General features: G+C 36.7%; 2 protein-coding genes and 1 long non-coding RNA gene across 3 annotated transcripts in view; 1 reads left to right on the top strand and 2 right to left on the bottom strand.

The window, feature by feature from the left end:
- Positions 1-1826, top strand: part of LOC148935908 (uncharacterized) — a 4901-nt gene extending 3075 nt beyond the window's left edge. Inside the window, exon 4 of the long non-coding RNA XR_016139971.1 lies at positions 1554-1826. This is a non-coding gene — a long non-coding RNA (uncharacterized LOC148935908). The remainder of the gene's footprint in view (positions 1-1553) is intronic.
- The window catches only part of LOC105434212 (uncharacterized), a 13747-nt gene extending 7125 nt beyond the window's left edge, over positions 1-6622 (bottom strand). Inside the window, exon 1 of the mRNA XM_089080218.1 lies at positions 6481-6622. The gene's annotated coding sequence lies outside the window, so the exon portion shown is untranslated. The remainder of the gene's footprint in view (positions 1-6480) is intronic.
- Positions 4009-19086, bottom strand: LOC105434210 (uncharacterized). Its single transcript, XM_089080217.1, has 3 exons — positions 18916-19086; positions 10612-10717; positions 4009-7235 (listed from the first exon to the last, which is right to left on the bottom strand). The coding sequence occupies exons 1-3, from the start codon at positions 19069-19071 to the stop codon at positions 6499-6501; spliced, it is 999 nt and encodes a 332-aa protein (XP_088936343.1). The 5' UTR covers positions 19072-19086; the 3' UTR covers positions 4009-6498.

Raw genomic sequence — 19086 nt, 5'->3', positions numbered from 1 at the left:
AAAACTTTATAGATAAGTAAATATCATTTTTCAATAATATTTAAATATTTAAATAATTTAAATAAAATTAATATATTTCCATATATATGTATATATATCTGTACACATATGTCTGTAGACATAAAATTGCAAATAATTAATTTTTGTTATTTGTTTATATATATATATATATATATATATATATATATATATAGAGCATGTAATTTTTTTTATCAACTTAGAATTAGATAACTTATTCTATTGATTAACGAGATATGAAATTTACTAATCCTACTAATAATTGAGACTTAAACATTTTTAAAATCACAATTAAATTTATTGAATAATGTTTCTTTACAATTATAATATTTGCTACTTACATTGACATTAGTAACTTTTTGAGATGTTTGATTGTGAAATTTATAAAAATTGATGAAAATCGTTTTAATCTTAAATGACCCACTAATCTTGAGACCGTCACTTTAAATGATAAGACCGAACAAAAATTAAATATTTTTTATACTTTTTGATCCGCAAAAAGACGTCGCCGAAGAAAAATTACTTATACAAATTCGCTCACAATTTCGCTTTGTTTCCAATCGAATCGAACCGTTGAATCGATTCTTATACCTCGGCATGGAAAAATTGATCTCTCACGAAATCCGCCAGATGCGAACTTAATAGCCAATCGGTGCTTATTGTCTCGCCGCGTGCGCGTCGAGGGCGCGTGCACTCATAAAGGAGGTACAACACCACTTTTACAGCTGCCGGAAGTATACATCTGCTAAGGCAGAATCTACTAACCGTGTGGAGGAGATCGGGTCGAGTCTTCGGCTAAGTCGCTAACATCGGCACCACGGAGACGCGTCGTGTCGCCTTGCAATTTTACACAATCTACGAGAAGAATCGCGCGACGACACGGCTAATGAGCGCCGCGCTCCTCGTGCGTGAAGATGAATATAATCAGGACGGTTGATTAAAATCGGTTGGAAAAAGTCCACGGGCCGAGATAAAGACCCTTTGCACGTGGCAGGTCCGCGGACAGACGGCAGGGCCCACCTTTATTTTCGAAAAATAGCGGCAGCTGTCCGGAAGGAACGATCGCGGCACGGTATGGCTCGTGCTGAACACCTTTCGCCTCTAAATCGAGGGCTCGTGGACCTCTCGGTGTCTTGATGAAGATCCGTCGTTAAATGTAAAAGTTCTTATGCACATACAAATTAATAGTCAAAGAGTATTGTACCGCTTTTTTTTTTATCGTACATTAATTAAGAAATTAAAATAAATCAAAATTATTTGATGTAAAAAATGAGGTAAAAAATAAAACTGTTCAAAAAGTAAATAGTTATCGTAGACGTTTAATTAATTGCATTAAAAATATAAGTCTATTGTTACGATACGCAGATTTTCATTCAGAATTTTTTACACTTTATGCAATTCCAGACGAAGAAGATAGTCGATCACGTTGACAGTCAATCAATACGTAAATCGGATGCGATTGTTAGCTCGATAAATAGCATGTGTAAGCAGCGTGTGTAAACTACCGTATCTTTGTGTTTAAATTTACTTTTCAGATTTATTTATGTCGTAATCAGAAGGACGTCGAGAGGAAAGGAAGAGGGGCGACGCATCTGCCTCTTTCGAAATTATCTACATCATCAATGACTGAGAGTACAACCTTGTCACGCTCGTTATTAAAATAGCAATCAAATTTCACGGACGGAAAAGTGCAATACGCATACGCGTGGCGTGCATATGGCAATTCGCTTTGTAAAGCGATTCGTTATCTACCACTTTTAACGAACGCGTTTGGATAACTCACCTCTCAAACTCGCCGTTATAAATGAAATTTGCAGGTGTTTTCGATATGTATATAAAAAAAATTATTTTACCAGCTGATAATAAAATGATCCCACTTCATTTTGTTCTTTTGCCCAAATTATTCATACTTATCGAGATCGTATTGTCTTAAAAAAAAAAAAAAAAAAAAGTGAAATAGTAGGAAAATAAAAAGAAGCAAGAAAGGAAGAAATTGATTATAATGAAATTGATTGATTATTAATATTCGGAAAAAGATAATATTGTTCTTACCAAGATAAGTACAAACATGATAGAATATTGTATCATAATAATTATATACAAATTATCAAAATAGCAATTATTTTAAATCAACGTTGAAATATATTTAACAGAATCTATTTAATTGTATCCCGAACGTGTCACTTACTTCTATTCAGGCAGGATTCACTTCTAAATTATCCAAGCCGCTACCAAGCCGCAAGAGTGCGTCGGCATGTCAATTTTTTTCCAATCAACGTGATCCACGTTGGAATGCAATGTCGACGGCCGCCGCCCGGGCGCAATGTCCTCTCAACCCTTCTTTCGTATTCTCACCCCCGCAGCTGACGAGCTGACGGGATACCACCTGACGGTTACCACCCGGGACAGCTGTTTCTCTCCCCTTCGCGAACACCACCTTCCTCCGTCGTCCCGCCCGTCCTGGACCGATGCGTTCCAAAAAACCGAAACGATTTCATATGGCAAAAAAAAAAAGTCAAAAAAACCGTATGCTTCGTCTCGAACGGCAGGATGTTCTGCGATAGAGACGAGGGAGGAGTCGCAATCATCGGCGATGCACGCTGGGCGATCGCACTGTAGCAACGTACATCAAACATTTATTACAACTGTAAGGCTTAAAAATTTTAATCAAGAGAGATGAGATATCTTTATATGGCACGGTAATTAAATTACTCCATAACATCCCTCGATCTCATTGGTGGTCCTTATCTACCTTATCGGGCATCATTTCCCGTTATGGTCGTGCCTCTTCCTCGGGTATCTCGGGTGCTTCTATCTTCTCCGAGCGAGCCTGACAGCGAGGACATCATAGAAAGATCGCGAAATCGCGGCCGGGAGGTCGGCGGACGTGCGTTTCGAGGATCAAGACGAGAGAAGTAGTAAAGAAAGTAAGCGCACGGTAGATTCTCTTGGTAACAGCAGTCGGCGAGCTGTTGCCCCGGCTTATTTTCGCTGGACGTGGACGTCGAAGACAACAAAAGTACCTCGACGGAGCAGATGCATGGCATGTGCTACGAACCAACACCAGATGTCCCATTGGCGTAGAGAGATTGGCGTTCCCTCCTCGGCGAACAACCCTGATAAAGGTGCACGATGCGCGATTTCTTTCTTTAAGTTAGTCGCGTGCCAGATTCACGGTCCTTGTTCCTTCGATCGCGCACGTTTTCCCTACCCCTAAGTGTCTCACCACGATCGCGAGCCGTTACCACCGAAAATGTCCTCCGACAGGCGTCCTCCAAATAGCTTTCTTTAGCTTCTGGCTTTAGATTTTAATTATTTTGTTAATTTTCGCACCGCAGATGACCGCATTCGAAGGTCGAGATGTTTGCGTTAACGAATAAGAATTTTTCTGTAAACAGTACTATTTGTACAAAATATATCTAGCACCGTCTTCTAGCTTTTCTAGCTCGAACAGCTCCTTTTTTACATTCTTGATTTATTAATGATTTTTATTTATTACAAATATGGATTAATATTTCTAGATCTCGTATTAAAATGTGTATTGTGTATACTGCGTTGCGTTTGCGCTGAATTGAAAGAAAAAAAAAATCGATAATTTTCTTGACGAATCGAAAACTGAGAAAAAAAAAAACGGCCAAATTTATGGACTCACTAAGCTCGGTAGTTGTATCGTAAAAAAGTTTTTCATTTTATTATAAAAGTGTTACATTTTTATATTATCACGTGCACGTGACATACACATAACGTTCGGTATAATAATCTTTTGAAGAGATGAGAGATGTCCCTTTTTACGATTTGTGCCCCTGATTTGATTAATTAAAGTTTCATAATTATAAATTATTTTATCATAAATCATTAATAATAAAATTAAAGTCAGGTCTTTTTAGGGAATGCTTAAGAGTACAGTTTTTGAGGCGCATTGAATGGTAAAAACAAATACCTCGGTCTTGCTTAAGGACTGGGGAGACGAGAACGAGACGACGGGCTTAATTAAGGGCTTAGCGGTCGTTTATTTACTGGTCAATGTTATCTACAGAGATTTATTGTAAAAGTAACAATAGTTGTGTATAAGTTAAAACGATATCATACATATGTACAGCTCACTATTCGGTCACGGGGGGGGGGGGGGAAGAAACGTCGATTACTTCCCTGGTAAAAAAAAATCCGTGAAAAGGAGGACTACAAAATTTCTCCGCAATTTATTTCTCCACAATCGTATCTCGATCTTTTGCATACGATCGATCACGGTGTGAAGCCTCTTTAACTGTTTGACAAGTGACGCACGATCGAGGTCAATCGTCGATCCTGAATCACTCGCAATAATCAGTTTCATTCGTCTCGTTTCATTTTGTTATTCTTTATTCTTTTTGTTAATGTGCAAGATTGATTCAACACTGCAATCGACGCACGGTTCTGATCAATTTCCCATATGAGAGGAACGATGATCGTAAAGACCTAAATAACGGTTATAAGGATCAGCAGGAGAAACTACGGAGATCTCTGTCTTAGATGTTAGATGATTTCTGTTCACCCCAATGTGTTACAACTAAAACATTGAGAGATTTGCAATGTAATTGCGATATTTATAATCAGAATAAACGTCTGCGAGCTACTGCAGAGTGTTTTTTTTCTTAAAGAGCAAGAATAAATAATTTGTTTCGATGTGTCACTAAATTTGCACTATCAAGATAAATACAAATAAAGCAATTAGAAATATTTTTATTTATTGTAAATTTTTGAAAATTGAATTGCAAAATCCAGTTTTGTAGCAACTTTCGTAACTTTATAACAAATATATAAAAAAAGGCATGGCAAAATATTATTTCTTATTTCACGAGATGAAATAGAATGATTGAAGTTAAACAAGCATTTGCATCACAAATAAGAAATAGATAATTATTTATAATATTATATTATAATTATTTAACAGCTAAATTGCAAAATTTGCATTGTAGCAGGCTTTGTAACTTTATAACACATTAAAAAAATTTTATGTCATAATTATGTTCAATATTGTTTCTACGAGATAAAATATCGTTGAATTTAAACATATATCTGCAGATAATTATTCATAGATAAGAAATAGATAATTTTATTGGATCTGTCACTTCTGCTGATCCTTAAGATATAGAAATTTCTGAGATTTTACAATGAGCTTTTATGATTTGAGATACATGTTGGGACGATCCATGTGCATATTTTTGTTGTCTAACAAATAATGTAGCTCTAAAAAATTACTCTTTTACTATAGTGCTCTCGAAGAAGATACGTATTTTAAATCACTGAAATTGAATAATTCATCATGAGACCTCAGACATTTCCATATCATAATTTCTTTCACAAATAAAAAAATCGCTGATCTACGACCGAATAAGTTCCTACCTAAATCTCTGAGCTCTCGTCGTCTCTCGTCTAATCTGAATTATATACAATATTTTCGGGGCTAAAATTTTTCTCTTTTCTATTGTCGACATTGTAGCCAATTTTTTCGTATACGATTCGACTGAAAATCGTTTCGCTCATAATCGCCGACAAAACGCAGCAATTTAGAAAATCGATTTCTTAAATTATTTTAAAAAAAGTTATTTGTAAATACGTTTTATAAACTATTGCCTATTATTTTAATAAACGTTTTAAACGTATAAAAAATTGTTTTTTATAACAATTCGAAAACATTTTGCGATATTTTGTTGGCGATCATCGATGCCTCTTATAATGAGTAATTAACATTTTCCTTTCTTCTCCGTTATTCTTATCTTAATTCTTTCGATCACCTTTTTAATTACGATGACAACTAACCTAGAAATTTGTTTTAAGAATAATTCTAGTTCTGATTCGCAGAACGTTTCTCTACAGTCTGATGATTCTAATTGCTAGAAATATTTTCCCTTAATGATGTTCAAAGCCATCTTTTTTTCGAAAAGTATCGCTAGGAATTAACTATTTCTTTGAAAACAAAGAAAACTTTCTTAATCCTTGATTAAGATATTCATTGGCGATTTTCAAAATTCTCAACGTTACAAAAAAAAAACAAACAAACGTCGTTCATATCGATCCAGCGTATGAACGCGTTTATTCGAAATTATAATCATCAAGAGGTAGGACCGATGTCAAATTGATGCTTCGTTCAGAATGTATGTCTAACAATTAACAATATTTCAACAAAGGTATATCAAGCAATATTCAATTCATTATTTCTGAGCAAAGTAGCAGAATCAATGAAACATAATAATAATGCTGAATTATTTATGACATTATGACGTATATCTTTATGAATCAAGCAAATTAAGATTTCTCTTTAAGAAAAGAAAAATATATAAGAAAGTGAAGAATCTTGCGCAAAACGATTTCACAACGATGCACAACGATGCCTGCCTTATTTAAATAACAAAATTAATTTATCCCAGATTTTTAATTCTTCAACGAGACACGTCGCACGAACCAAATTGAATCGTTCTCTACCTTAATTCTGAAGCCTCATCAATCCAAAAGTAGACTCATGTCCTGTGACTTGGCCTCCGTATACCCGGTGTACTGAGCGAACGCTCTCTCCCTTTGCAGATCTAGATGATTCTTCATGGCGATGATAGTGGGATGATGAAGCGGTAGACCCTCGTCCTCGACGAGATACCGGAGAGCCTCGGTGGCGCAAGCATCCCATCCTGCCGTCCAGGAATCAAGATCCTGATCCTGGTCCTGGCTGCCGAAGGACTTTCCGGTCTGCGTGACCGCCGGATCGTCCGTCCACAGGCGACGGTCTAAGCTCGAGGAGGCGAAAGTTCGACTGTGCGATTCCTGGCGGAAGTCGTCGAAGTTTCTAAATTTCGTGAAATTCGCGTTCTGCTCGTCGAGATCGTCAAAAAAATCGAGATCGTCCTGATCGAAACCGTTTTGACGAACGGACGTTTTCGGGTGGTCCACTTGGTCCTGAAGGCAACCGCGCCCGAGGTAACTCGTATCCTGCAGCATTTCCACGTTATGCAACGAACTTTGATCCTGATACGGCACTCTGCTGCTCGAGGACTGTTTCTGGGAGTACTTGAGTTCCTGGGCTAGGGAGGCGGCGAGTTGACAGAGTAACTTGGTATTATCCGTTTTTTCGTTGTCCTCCTCGAGCTCGTCGATATCTACCTCGACACCTTCGTCCTCCGACGACGACAAGATGTCCTCATCGTCCTCGTCCATGCCTAACAAGGTCAGCAACCGTTCGGCGGCATCTACGCAGGTTGCAAACGGCCTAGATTATCCGTTAATGCGAGAAGATTGACTCGAAGAAATAAAACCCAAAGAATTCAATAATTTTTTAACAAGAGCCGACATAAATGAAACTAACGGCGAAATCAAAGACAATCTGAATATAAACTAAAATAAAAATTTATATAATATTATTATAAAATTATTATAAAATATTTGTGTGTGTGTGTGTGTGTGTGTGTGTGTGTGTGATTTTTAAAATTTTAAAATGCTTGCTTCGTTAAACAATTTTGTAATTATCAACATATGTAAAAAAAAAAAAAAAAATACAAACAATACAATATCAAATAAAAAGTGAAGAATATAAGACTATACGAATATACCTATTGAAAATTCATTTACAGACGAAAACGGAAAGAAAAAACACGACAAGTCGAGAATTGTGAGAATGGTAATCCGTCAAGTCATCGGACGTCCCGTATTGAGAATCTCCCGAAAAGAGGAGACTTCAGTGCAGATGCATTACATCGCGATAAAGGCTCTCGCGTTGAATCAACGACAATGACCGGGAGAGTGGATATTATATGTAACAAACGGACCGCGATTCGATGAGTGGCCCGCCGCCGACGGCCCGGTTTGCGGTCCTGTGGGAATTCTGCTCCATAAACGTCCCACGGGAACTACCTGTCGCCCGAAACCCACACCCCGTCGCATCCGCCCTGCCGAATCGCCGAATTTCGCACGAGTTCCTCTCCTCTTTCTCATCTCCCTCGTTGTCGTGTGTGGTGTGTGTGTATGTGTGTGTGTGTGTGTGTGTGTGTGTGTGTGTGTGTGTGTGTGTGTGTGTATGTGTGTGTGGTGTGCATTATAATGCGATTCGATGCATCGGCGCCCCGATGCATATATGTGTATTACTCGCCGTTTCACACACCGTCGCGGTGAGCGGAAAGGTCGTTTCTCCGACGAGGGTAACTTCGAGATACCTGTTCCTGGGAACGGGAGCGATTTCGATCAAACGGCAGCGATCGATTAAGTACGTTTTGGCCGCGGGACTCGGCCTAGAAGAACTTATTACGATTATCGCGATTAACGCTATAATTATAAAAATTGTTTCTAATGAACGCAAATGCGTAGAATGCGTTTAAAAAAAATTAGATTTTCAAATATCTATATAAAAAAATACACGATATGATTGACTTTTATAAGTATATGAACGTCCAATTTAAAATTTAAAGAGATACATATTTGAAGTGCGATATTGTAGAAAAATTTTATTTATTTAAAAAAAGTAAGATAATCTAATCCCAACAAATGTAACATATGTAAATCAACTATTTTTGCAAGGGGGTAGTTAATGTTTTTCAAACAGAACAAATGAACGTGTTACGATTCGCGTCATACTCATTCCTTTTTTTTTTTCCTCAGTAATAATAGAAAAGTCTGGACCAGTCGCGAGAGCGAGTTCGTTCGTTCTTCCTTTTTTTCGGACATCTCTTTCTTTCCCTCTCTATCCCTCCTCAAAAGGCACCAATGCGACTCTCTGTACCGGACGTTCCCACAGGGATACCCGCATTTAAATGTCCTGTTCCTATAGTCTACGTAGCAAAGTTTAGTTGGGTTAGGTTAAGCAACGATTTAAAGGGACTGAAAAGTATCTAATGCACGAACTGTTTCTACTCCAAAAAAATACATACGTTATAAAAAATATTAAATATATACGAAATATGTCCTACTTCGAAACATACGCAAATTACACGAAAAATGTAGCCTGTCAAAAACTATGTAAAAAATAATTATTATTTTGAACGTATAAAATTTATTTTTGATTGACAGAATAACTCGTTATATTTTTCACGCGGATAAGCGAGCGCGATTTATGATAACCGATTCGAAAAAGTAAACTTGTCGATCGTCAATAATGATGGAGCGTATTGAATAAATTATACATAAATTATCGACTTTTTATCGCAATTAATCGAATCAAGTATGGCGTCGTGACGATCGTAAATTTGTTTACTCGCGTTTTTGAAGTTGCATTATAATCTATATCGTTTAGCGATAGCATCTGAAATTGCTCCGACGAAGGGCGGGGAGGGGGGGGGAGAGGGAGGAGGAGAGAGGGGCTATAACTCTTGCCGGTAAATAGAAATTCTTGTAGCTGTACGCGTATACGAAAAGCCCGACATTAGCATAGAGAATTCATATTTCAGGAGAAGATCGGGTGAACTACGGTAATAAACGCACAGCTATTCTCCCGCGATACTAGCGAGCAGCACCCGACTTATATTCCGTGATTAATGACGTCGACCTAATAAATTTTAATAGCTCACTCGCGCGTACCACTTTGCGAATAAATACGGGTACAAAGTTTCGCAGTTGTGCTATTACGGAAGGTATCTACGTCATTTGCACCTTATTAAAAGTTTTAATCGAGGCGACTCGAAGATTGCGCTCTCCTTCCCTCTCCCTCCCCCTCCCACTGCCCCCTCCTCCTGACGAATTTATCGCCATAAAAATCTTTCGATTCAGCAAACTAATTGGAGCCACTGTATTGTTGTCACAAATAGAGAGGCAAGCCTCGTCTCGCGCGAAAATGAAAAATATAATTATTGTTTATGCGCTTAATTAAATTAACAAACGTTATAAACGAAATTAGAAAAAATATTTTCCAAGCACGGAACGCTTATATAATAATTTTAACCGTTTGACAAACAACTGAGAGGTGAAAATTAATGCAGCTATTCTCACGCTCGAGAAGGACATTAAAAAAGAAAACGGCAGGGTCCAACGTTGTTATGGGACATAACAGCGACGTTTTTCGACGGAACACCAATAAAGATTTTCTAGGGCACGAGAACCTTTCTCTTGCTAGGGCAGATATGCTTTTATATACGACATCGTAAAATATTTCCATTTCACGTTCAAGTCTTAAAAAGAGGCCAAATTTGCCATATTCAATCCAAATGGGTAAATTCAATTTATCCCATATCACACACAATAAAGATTTACAAAGCTAGAAAATAAAGATACATAAAAAATAACGGAAATATACGCGGTTATCACGTAATTGAATAAAAATATAATTTGAAATAATCAGAAAAAAACCTAACGCAATGCACAAATATAATCATCTCATTCTCATTTGAAACCCACATTTTATGAATGTCTCACACTTATTAAAGCCCATTATATAATATATTGTGTGCGTTACTCTCACATTCACATGCAAATCCCAATTGAGGGATAAAAATACCAAAAGTACTAAGTATTCTTTTAAAATTCTGAATTCTAAAAATAATTTTGAATTTTAATAAATTATTTATAATTATGTAATTGTTTAGACATAGACATTTATTACGTAGATAATGACTGTATATAGGAATATAATAGATAAATTACCTCGTATTGTACGTGAATTATCTGTGATGTCAGTAGTTAAGTCAACAAAATCCTCCAATCCTCCGCCATCTCCTCCGCCATCCCCTCCACAATCCATCATTGTATCCTGCACAAAATAATATAAAAAAAGAAAATTCTATTTTATGAAATACATTACGAATATCAAGCTCGAGATTAAATAAAAATTAAATGAATTAAATAAGACAAAATTTATATGAGCTACGTTTGTATTGAATAAAACGTGACAAAATATCATAACCGTGACATAAATAATTAAAGTAAATACAAGATATAATAATTAATTTTGACAAACGCAACAGAAACTGATTCAAAAGAGTTTCTAAAATCTGACACTCGGCAACTTCAAACAAGAATATAATCGATATGCCATTAAATGTGAATTATTGCAACTTATTATGGAAATATTAATGCTGTTATTTTATGTTATTTTATGTTATTTTATGTAACTTTCATGCAACACCGCATGCATTAATAACACTCGGAGTAATTTCCAAGGCGTTAACTTAGCAATTCGCAAGGAAACACTGTTAGTCGCAATTTCTTCGATCAAGAAAGCTTCTCTCAAAATAATTACTATCCAATAATGCAATCGCTCATAAAAGTCGCAATCAATTTCTCTCAATGACAAATTCCTTAATGTCAAAATTGTCACTCATTAACTTACCAAAAAAAGATTTAAGTAAAATTCCCAAATATATTTTGAGAATAAAATAAAAAAAATAAATATTTTATATATATTTATATAAATATACATATATTTTTTTATTACTCTTATTAAATAATTATATTAACTATTTTTCATTTGTCCTTCTCTCCCTTATATTACATATGTAATATTTTATGAATATTTGATAAATAACAAATAATGATATATATTTATAATTTTTACTATATTACATGTTAAAGTATTAATTAATATGTTAAATTAAATGATTTGCCAAAATTTATCAACGCGATACATGATACATTCCCAGTAATAATGTTGTAAACAAATTAATAATAGAATAACAGAAAATCGTTAATGTTTTCAATCATGTTTTACACAGTACATAAGTATGATAGGGATTCTTTTGATTAGAAGACCATATTTGATTTTTTTTCTAATGATTTTTTCATCAACTAGCCAAGAACTCCGATTAAATTTACGAACGACCTTGCTTCTTTGTAAATTTTGAAATTTATTGTCTCGGGATTGCAACACAGAAAACACAGAACTGTAGCTCCAGTAGATAGGTAAATTATATTTGTGTATCCAGTGAGAGGACAATAAATAAAAGACAAAAGAATCACAAGACAAACAAGTAATAGTATTGTATTTTATTGTATTTTACATAGAAATATGGGGAAGACATCTCTTTCATCTATTTCTAAAAAGGTATCCTTCTGGATTTTGAAGATACGAAGATTGATTCAAAATGAAATTTATAAAATGTTAAAGTTGTAAAATAAAATAATTTGAATAAGGGAAAAAAATTTTGTGAAGGGTTTTTCTAACAAATGATAAAAAATAAACTTGCCATGCGAATTCTCTTGGACCGGTGAAAGCGAGAACGCGGAGAAAGTTCGCGAATGAGTTAAAGAGATCATGCCGCCGGTCATGAGGAGAATTTCAGAAAGGAAATGGCACCCAAAATGAGAAAGAAAGAATCATAAATGGCAATCACTAATAAAGAGACGGATCGAATAATCTCTGCCGACATAATGACGACTATAAATTATAACAATCGCAAGCTATTCGTTTAAGTAGTCATATAGTAAATCAAATTGTAATGAAACGAAATGACAAAGTAATATTGTATTGTATGACAATTTTTACTTTTATAATAAAAAATTGTTATAATAAACTTTTATGAAATGATTGTATATTAAAATGAACAAAACTAACATTTCCAATCTGTCGAAAATCTATTAAGATGAAGAGAACAATGTTACACATTGGCGACAAAGTCATAGTTTCAATTGGCAACAATGTAACTGCATAAATTACTGATTTATGTATAAATTGATATATTTTGCATATTTAAAAATTTTATTTTTATTTAATCTAGAAACAATTACTATTTGAAATGATATTTAAAATATCAAGAACCGATTTCATCTGCCTTTCGCATGCTAAATCATCGCCGGGAAATAGCCTCAATGATGGGAATTATAACCACAATCAAAGCGACACGTTCGCAGTTCTCTGATCACTAATTGCTTTGATATGGAAATGTATGGGAATTAAAGCGGACTTGGAACTCGCGTTTCGACCACACGACTGATCTTCACCACAATCTTCGTTTTTATCAAATTAGGAACAAGTCCAACTGCGAACGTAAATCGATTTATGCAAACGAGAGATTATAGTAAATTTCCGCTGAAAGTGTCCTTTCTACTGGTTGTCGAGAAGATAATCGAAAGATCTAAAACTAAAACTAAAACTAAGTCCAAGTAGCAAACGCAAAAGCCGGTGGCATTTTATCGTTAATATTTTTTTCTACTTAAACCTCTTCGATTATGTCACTGCCAATAAACGTATGCAAATTCGCGTTCGACGCTTCGCATTCGTATCACTTTGCATAATCAAGGTGACTGAAACGCAAAGTACACTCTAATCAATACACGAAGAAGTGAAAATAGATCTCGGGACCGCCTCTTCTGCGATTTCGAATCTTCACTTTGAAAAGGCGAATGAATCACTTCGAGTACAGGGTACAGTTATATGATGTAAGTCACTGCCCATTAATACTGAATTTTATCTAAATCGTATATACAAATCTCTCGTAAAATTCTATATTTCTAAATTTCTAAACTTTTCTAAACTTCTAAATATATTTCTAAATTCTATATTTTTGGCTAGATTAATAACGAATGTCGTCATCATAGCATGAACAACGAGGGCACGATTAAATACAATTGGTTGTAAAGGACAGAGAACTTGCAACGTTTCGTCTTGCGTGACAAGTTACTTTTAATACTTAATTTAATACATACTTAAATTAATGTTACTTTTGTTCGCAGACAAATCGCAAACACGCCTGACTAACAATGGAATAATTGGTTACAATAATTCATTTTTCGATAATACTGCAATAAAAGATATTTGAAATGCATAAGTGTAAAATAAAACAAAAGTAGATACATAAATTAAAAAAAAATTAAATCAGCATTATATAACACTTAAAATAATATATTCAAAACTAAAAATTATTAATTTTATAACCTTGTTTAATAAATATGTGTTTTTCAGTTTCCCTGTTACTAAAATTTTAATTATAAATTATTATTATATTATTATAGTATTATTTCGTTTTATATTTTCTAATTATTTTAATTTTTAAAATTTAACGTTGCATGTATTTGTAATTTTTATCAAAAATATTAAAAACAAGTTATTTACAGGCTGATACGTATCGCAAATTGGATGATTTAATTATGCAAGATATATTATTTTCTTTCTGACAAAATAATAAATGGAGACGCAATTCGAATAAATAAATTGACAAATGTAAATCAATTTTCATTTCAAATCATTATCCTTTCATGTATCGAAATAATTTTTTCTCGTTCAAATTGCGTTTTAAAAAAACAATATGCAAATCTCGACGTGAACAGCAATAATTCACAAGTTATCTTTTTTTTTTGCAAAAAGTTGATTTGAATCAACTTTGTTATGTTTTTTGTTCGTATTCATATTCTTGTAACTTTGTATTCGTTAGATATTGATTGCCAACTCGCCTAATTAATTTGCATCGCAAAATAATAATCACGGCACACGCGATAGAAATAAAGGATCGTAAACGAAGTTTGTACATGTTGACGCAGATAAGGCAGGATAAGTAATCGGATGTGTAACTATCATCTGCAAAAATCCGTAACAAGCTACACTCTCTCTGGTTAGTAAAATATTCTTCAAGGATATCAAGATGCGATAACAACCGCAGCGTAAAGCTTAAATGTTTAAAAAACAAAAAAAAAAGAAAAAAGAAAAAAACGGGGGGGGTGATCAGATTTCATTAAGTATCCCAGTTCCGATTGAAGATAGAAAATGAAGACGAGGTGGGAAAATCGTTAAAATTAAGGCAACTTTGAAGAAAGTGATAAATCTTTCCGAGTTCCTTCGACTTCGGGTTTGGAAAGCTGTATTCTTGTAAAAGACGACGAGAATTCGTTTCAGGCTCGTCTTTATCAAGTCTTACAGGTATAAATAGAACGTCGGCAGAATGTATGAAGGCGTGTAAGTATAGCACATAGCAAAAGGACACGTTTGACCACTTCGATACAGTCGTCTCTTTATCGCTTGGCAGACGGATGTAAGGGCGTAAGATGCCACGGATGATGCCACCACATATTCCGAATTCAAAGAAGTTGAACGCCAGAAGTTGAAATGGCCGGTCTTGAAAAAAGGATTTTCTTTTTTTTTTTTGGAGAAAAATTCTCCAGAGTGCTACGCATCTAAAAATTTAAACGAGAATGTGAATAAGCCATATATTCCGCAAAGAAGTCATATTTATGCAAATTGAATTAATTCTTGAATACAGAGGATGTAGTTAAAATAAAGATGAAAACTGATATATCTTTAATGAAATTAATTATGTTGCTGTGGATATTAAAAGAGTACGCTATTGTTGGAAAAATAGAAAACTATTCTCGTAAAATTTTTCTTGTTCCAATTTAACTATTTAATAATTTGCTTACTTATTTTCTAAATTAACTTAATTTCTAATGATAAATAAAAAGACATAACGTCTTATTTTTATATTTTATAATTAATTGCTATAGGTATTAAAAGAGCAATGCTGTTGTTATTATTTGCCGAAAATAGAAAAATATTCTAATAAAGTTTTCGTTGATTCGATGATAACTTGCTTATTTACTTTTTAATTTCTAATAATTTAGACCAAAAGATCCAACATCTTTCTAATATCTCATTAGTATTATAATAAAATAAATAAAGACGTGTATAAAATAAGTATCTTATCCTCGCGAAATGAAAATCTAATTTAGTTTTCCATTTTCATTTTATCAAAAGGATTGAGAAAAAGAAAATAAAAATTAGGTTAAATAAGATTCAATGAAATTCAACAAGAGATTCAATACGAGAAATGCGAAACGAGAGGAAAGATAAAGAACGAAGATAATTGAAGTTTCAGAGAATCATTAGAATGAATTCGAAACTTATTCCGCTCATGCAACAATATACAAATGTTGAAACGCGAATCCCGCGAAGAAACAGGAGTGCAAACGGTCGGAGCACCGGGAGTGACTATCACATTTTATGCAAGATCACACTTCTCGAGGGATTTTTCTTTCTCTTCAAAGTTTCGAAGAAGCACCAGGACATCGAGAAGACGCAGTTAACTGCAGAAAAGGGCGCATCCTTCGCGCAATGGGATTCAATTTGAAATTCTAATTCGACGCCCCGGCGTCGTCCCGATAGAATTTTAAGCGAGAAAACTCGCGGCGAGATGACTCGCGGCGCGAGAAGATTGGAGTCGAGAGATAAATAAGTAAGTAGACGAGGCGAGGCGAGGGAAGGGCTTTGGAAAATCCAAAGAGGATCTAAAATACAGTAAATAGGAAATTACAGTCATCATCTGGCTCGTATCGGAGATAATAGATAGTAATGATAAGAGACGACGAGTGTGAAAACAGACGTCGCGATAAGGGTAGTCGATTTTCGCGGACGGGGGTCGACGTAAATTCCTCGCGGATGAGGAGCGGATAATAACGGACGCACGCGTAAATCGATCGTAAATCGTGTCCCTTTTACCATTAATAACGTACCCTCCGACCGAGGGGCTGAGAGAAACGGCCGGAGTCGAGGGAGTGGGGAAAAAAACAGGAAGGAAAGGATGCTTCTATAATCCTCGCGTCGCATAAATCGTATATATATATCGCGTGGATAGAATCGGAATTATTTGTGCCGCGAGTGGACGGGAACGCTCTTCGCTTGATAATGGAGATTTAAATCACCAAACGGAATTGACGCGTTTGTCGCTATCTCCATACAGAACTCGAATGTCATTCTAATGGATGGACGGGAAAAGCGACGGGAGGAGAGGAGGGAGAGAAGGAGGGAGGAAGGAAGGGAGGGAGGGAGGGTGGGAGGGAGGAAAGAACGCGATTATTCGAATTCATCGATCCTCGCGTATATCGTGAGAAAAAAATTCGTTTCGCAATCGCAATCGAAAACGAACGAACGTTCCGTGCCACGCGACGGCAAAGAAATAAAATAAAAAAAATAAAAAAAAAAAAAGAAAGAAAGAAAAACCGATTCGCCTGTTCGCAATCGATTTCGAGCAGGTGCGCTTTGGCAGCCGAACAGCCACAACCTCGCGATGCATTCCACGATGCGATCGTAAATACAGATGATTATCGGCGAATTGGAATTTTTCCGAGAATATCTCGCGAGAAATGTATCTTAGAGGAAATGTATCTTAGAAATTCAATAGACATTAAATAGGCGATCAGAGCTTAAATAAAGCGAAGCTGTAGGTTTCACGGAAACGTTTCACAAAAATAATTTCAACGCAATGTAAACGTGTTATCGTGTTAATTAATCACGCGAATAAACGTAGAACAATGTGTGTCAATATTATATTATCTAACCGTAATTCAACGGAATTAAATTAGTTAATAAAAAGCAAATATTTTGTGAGATTTCCTGTAACGAGCCTTTATATCCAGCGTTATCATTTATGGCGTGGCCCTTGTAAATTTTAATATTCGTATTATTATATCATATATTTATTCTATGTAGAGTATATTTCGAAATTATAGAATATTCTCTTGTCTGCAATTTTTCCGACAATTGAAGATAATTCTCATTTGAAAACAAATGAATAAATAAATCGATTAAGTTATTAAAATCTACGAGTATCGTTTTACTTGTAACATTTTATAAATTCATCGTCATTTATCTTTAATCAAGTCCCGAATTCATAATTAAGATCCCAGTGAAGTTCATTTCAAATTTATCTCCAGTCCATTATTTATTCGAGGAACTGCAATGGCCTCTTGTGAATGAAGAAACACCGAAATATTTTCAAATCAATCGTGAAAATCCGCGATGACAAGAGTATTCGGTACGTCGCGACACAGCGTCAACAGAGCGTCGCTCTTTTTTTTTTTTTTGAAGTGATTTAAATGCGCTGCGGCACCACTCGACTCCCCGGCCGAGGGGTTTAAAGCGTTAAAGCGATGCGAGTCGTTTGTTCTCCTGCGAAGAACGGAGAAAGAACGCACGGCGGAAATTAATTTAAAAGTCCGTGCGAACGGAACGCGCGCGCGAGGAACGCAAACGGCGGGTCGATTTATAAATATATCGGCCGTTACGTACCTCCGACAGGGCGTCCTCCATCATATCGCTCGTGTCTCCCGATGGAAACTAGCACCGCAACAACAATCACTCAAACGCCCACGATACGTTCTCCGCCGCTCCTCCGGCGGCTCCTTTTTGCTCTACCGTATCTACCTCCTTATTTTCCTCTCTTTCTCTCCTCTCGCTCTCGACTTCTCTCGCTCCGTTTCCGCACTCGACGTGTTTCGCCCGATGCGCGCGCTCCTTCTCTCTCTCTCACTCGCACGCGCGTGTTCTGTCGCTCCCCCCCTCTCTCTCTCTCTCTCTCTCTCTCTTCCTCCTCGAGGAAACGCGAGTGTATCCGCGAGTGTATCGGCTACGCGAGGACAAGAAGGCACGCGCGATGACAAGTGCAAGTCGCAGCCGCCTGCTCCAGCAACAGCACCGAGGAGGAATTCGGTGACGTCACGAGCAACACATCTCTTCCATCGCCAGCGGACGGGCGGACGGTCTGCTCGCGCGTTCGCCGCCGCTCGGGCTGCGTGCCGCTACTGCACGGCTTTTGACGGATCGATCGTATCGCGACGTGTCGCTCTCCTGGGGCCGCACGCGCCGCTTCCTGCCGCAACGCTGCCCTCGTCGTCGTCGTCGGCGATTCTCCGAGACCGCCGTGGCCGCCGGCCGCGAATACCCGCGAATACACGCTCCGCTCTCGCGATTTTATCCAGAGATACACACACACACACACACACACACACACACACACACACACACACACACACACACACACACACACACACACACAAAACACACACCGAGAGAGAGAGCGAAAGGCCCACGTTGCACTCGCCGCGGCGAATCTCTCGTTCACGTTCGTACAGTCGAGTTCGCGCGTTCCCGAGACCGAGCTTTTCGGTACCGAGCTTTTTAGTACCGTTCTCTTTCTCTCTCTCTTCTCTCTCTCCCTCTCTCTCTCTCTCTCTCTCTCTCTCTCTCACCACGCGCTCCTGCTCCCGTAAGCTCCGCGATCCATCGGAGTCCGCGACTTCGGAGACACTGGCCGCCAGCTGCTGCCGTGCTCGCGCGCCTGGCAGGTAATGCCGAGTGTTGCAGGTCGAGACCCTCCTGCCAGAAGGCAGATCTGCTGCCTCCATGACAGTCGCCGGCGC

This window comes from Pogonomyrmex barbatus, unplaced genomic scaffold (assembly GCF_055798465.1).
Source record: "Pogonomyrmex barbatus isolate J1 unplaced genomic scaffold, ASM5579846v1 scaffold3, whole genome shotgun sequence".
Lineage (NCBI taxonomy): Eukaryota > Metazoa > Arthropoda > Insecta > Hymenoptera > Formicidae > Pogonomyrmex > Pogonomyrmex barbatus.
This window is presented reverse-complemented; position numbering and strand designations above follow the sequence as displayed.

Excerpts from the sequence above, each read along its gene's own strand:
- LOC105434210 (XM_089080217.1), bottom strand. The coding sequence starts at position 19,071 with ATGGAGGCAGCAGATCTGCCTTCTGGCAGGAGGGTCTCGACCTGCAAC. Across the intron at positions 10,718-18,915 it reads TACGGGAGCAGGAGCGCGTG|GATACAATGATGGATTGTGG; the intron begins GTGAGAGAGAGA and ends TATTTTGTGCAG. Across the intron at positions 7,236-10,611 it reads TAATTCACGTACAATACGAG|ATGCCGCCGAACGGTTGCTG; the intron begins GTAATTTATCTA and ends CAACCTGCGTAG.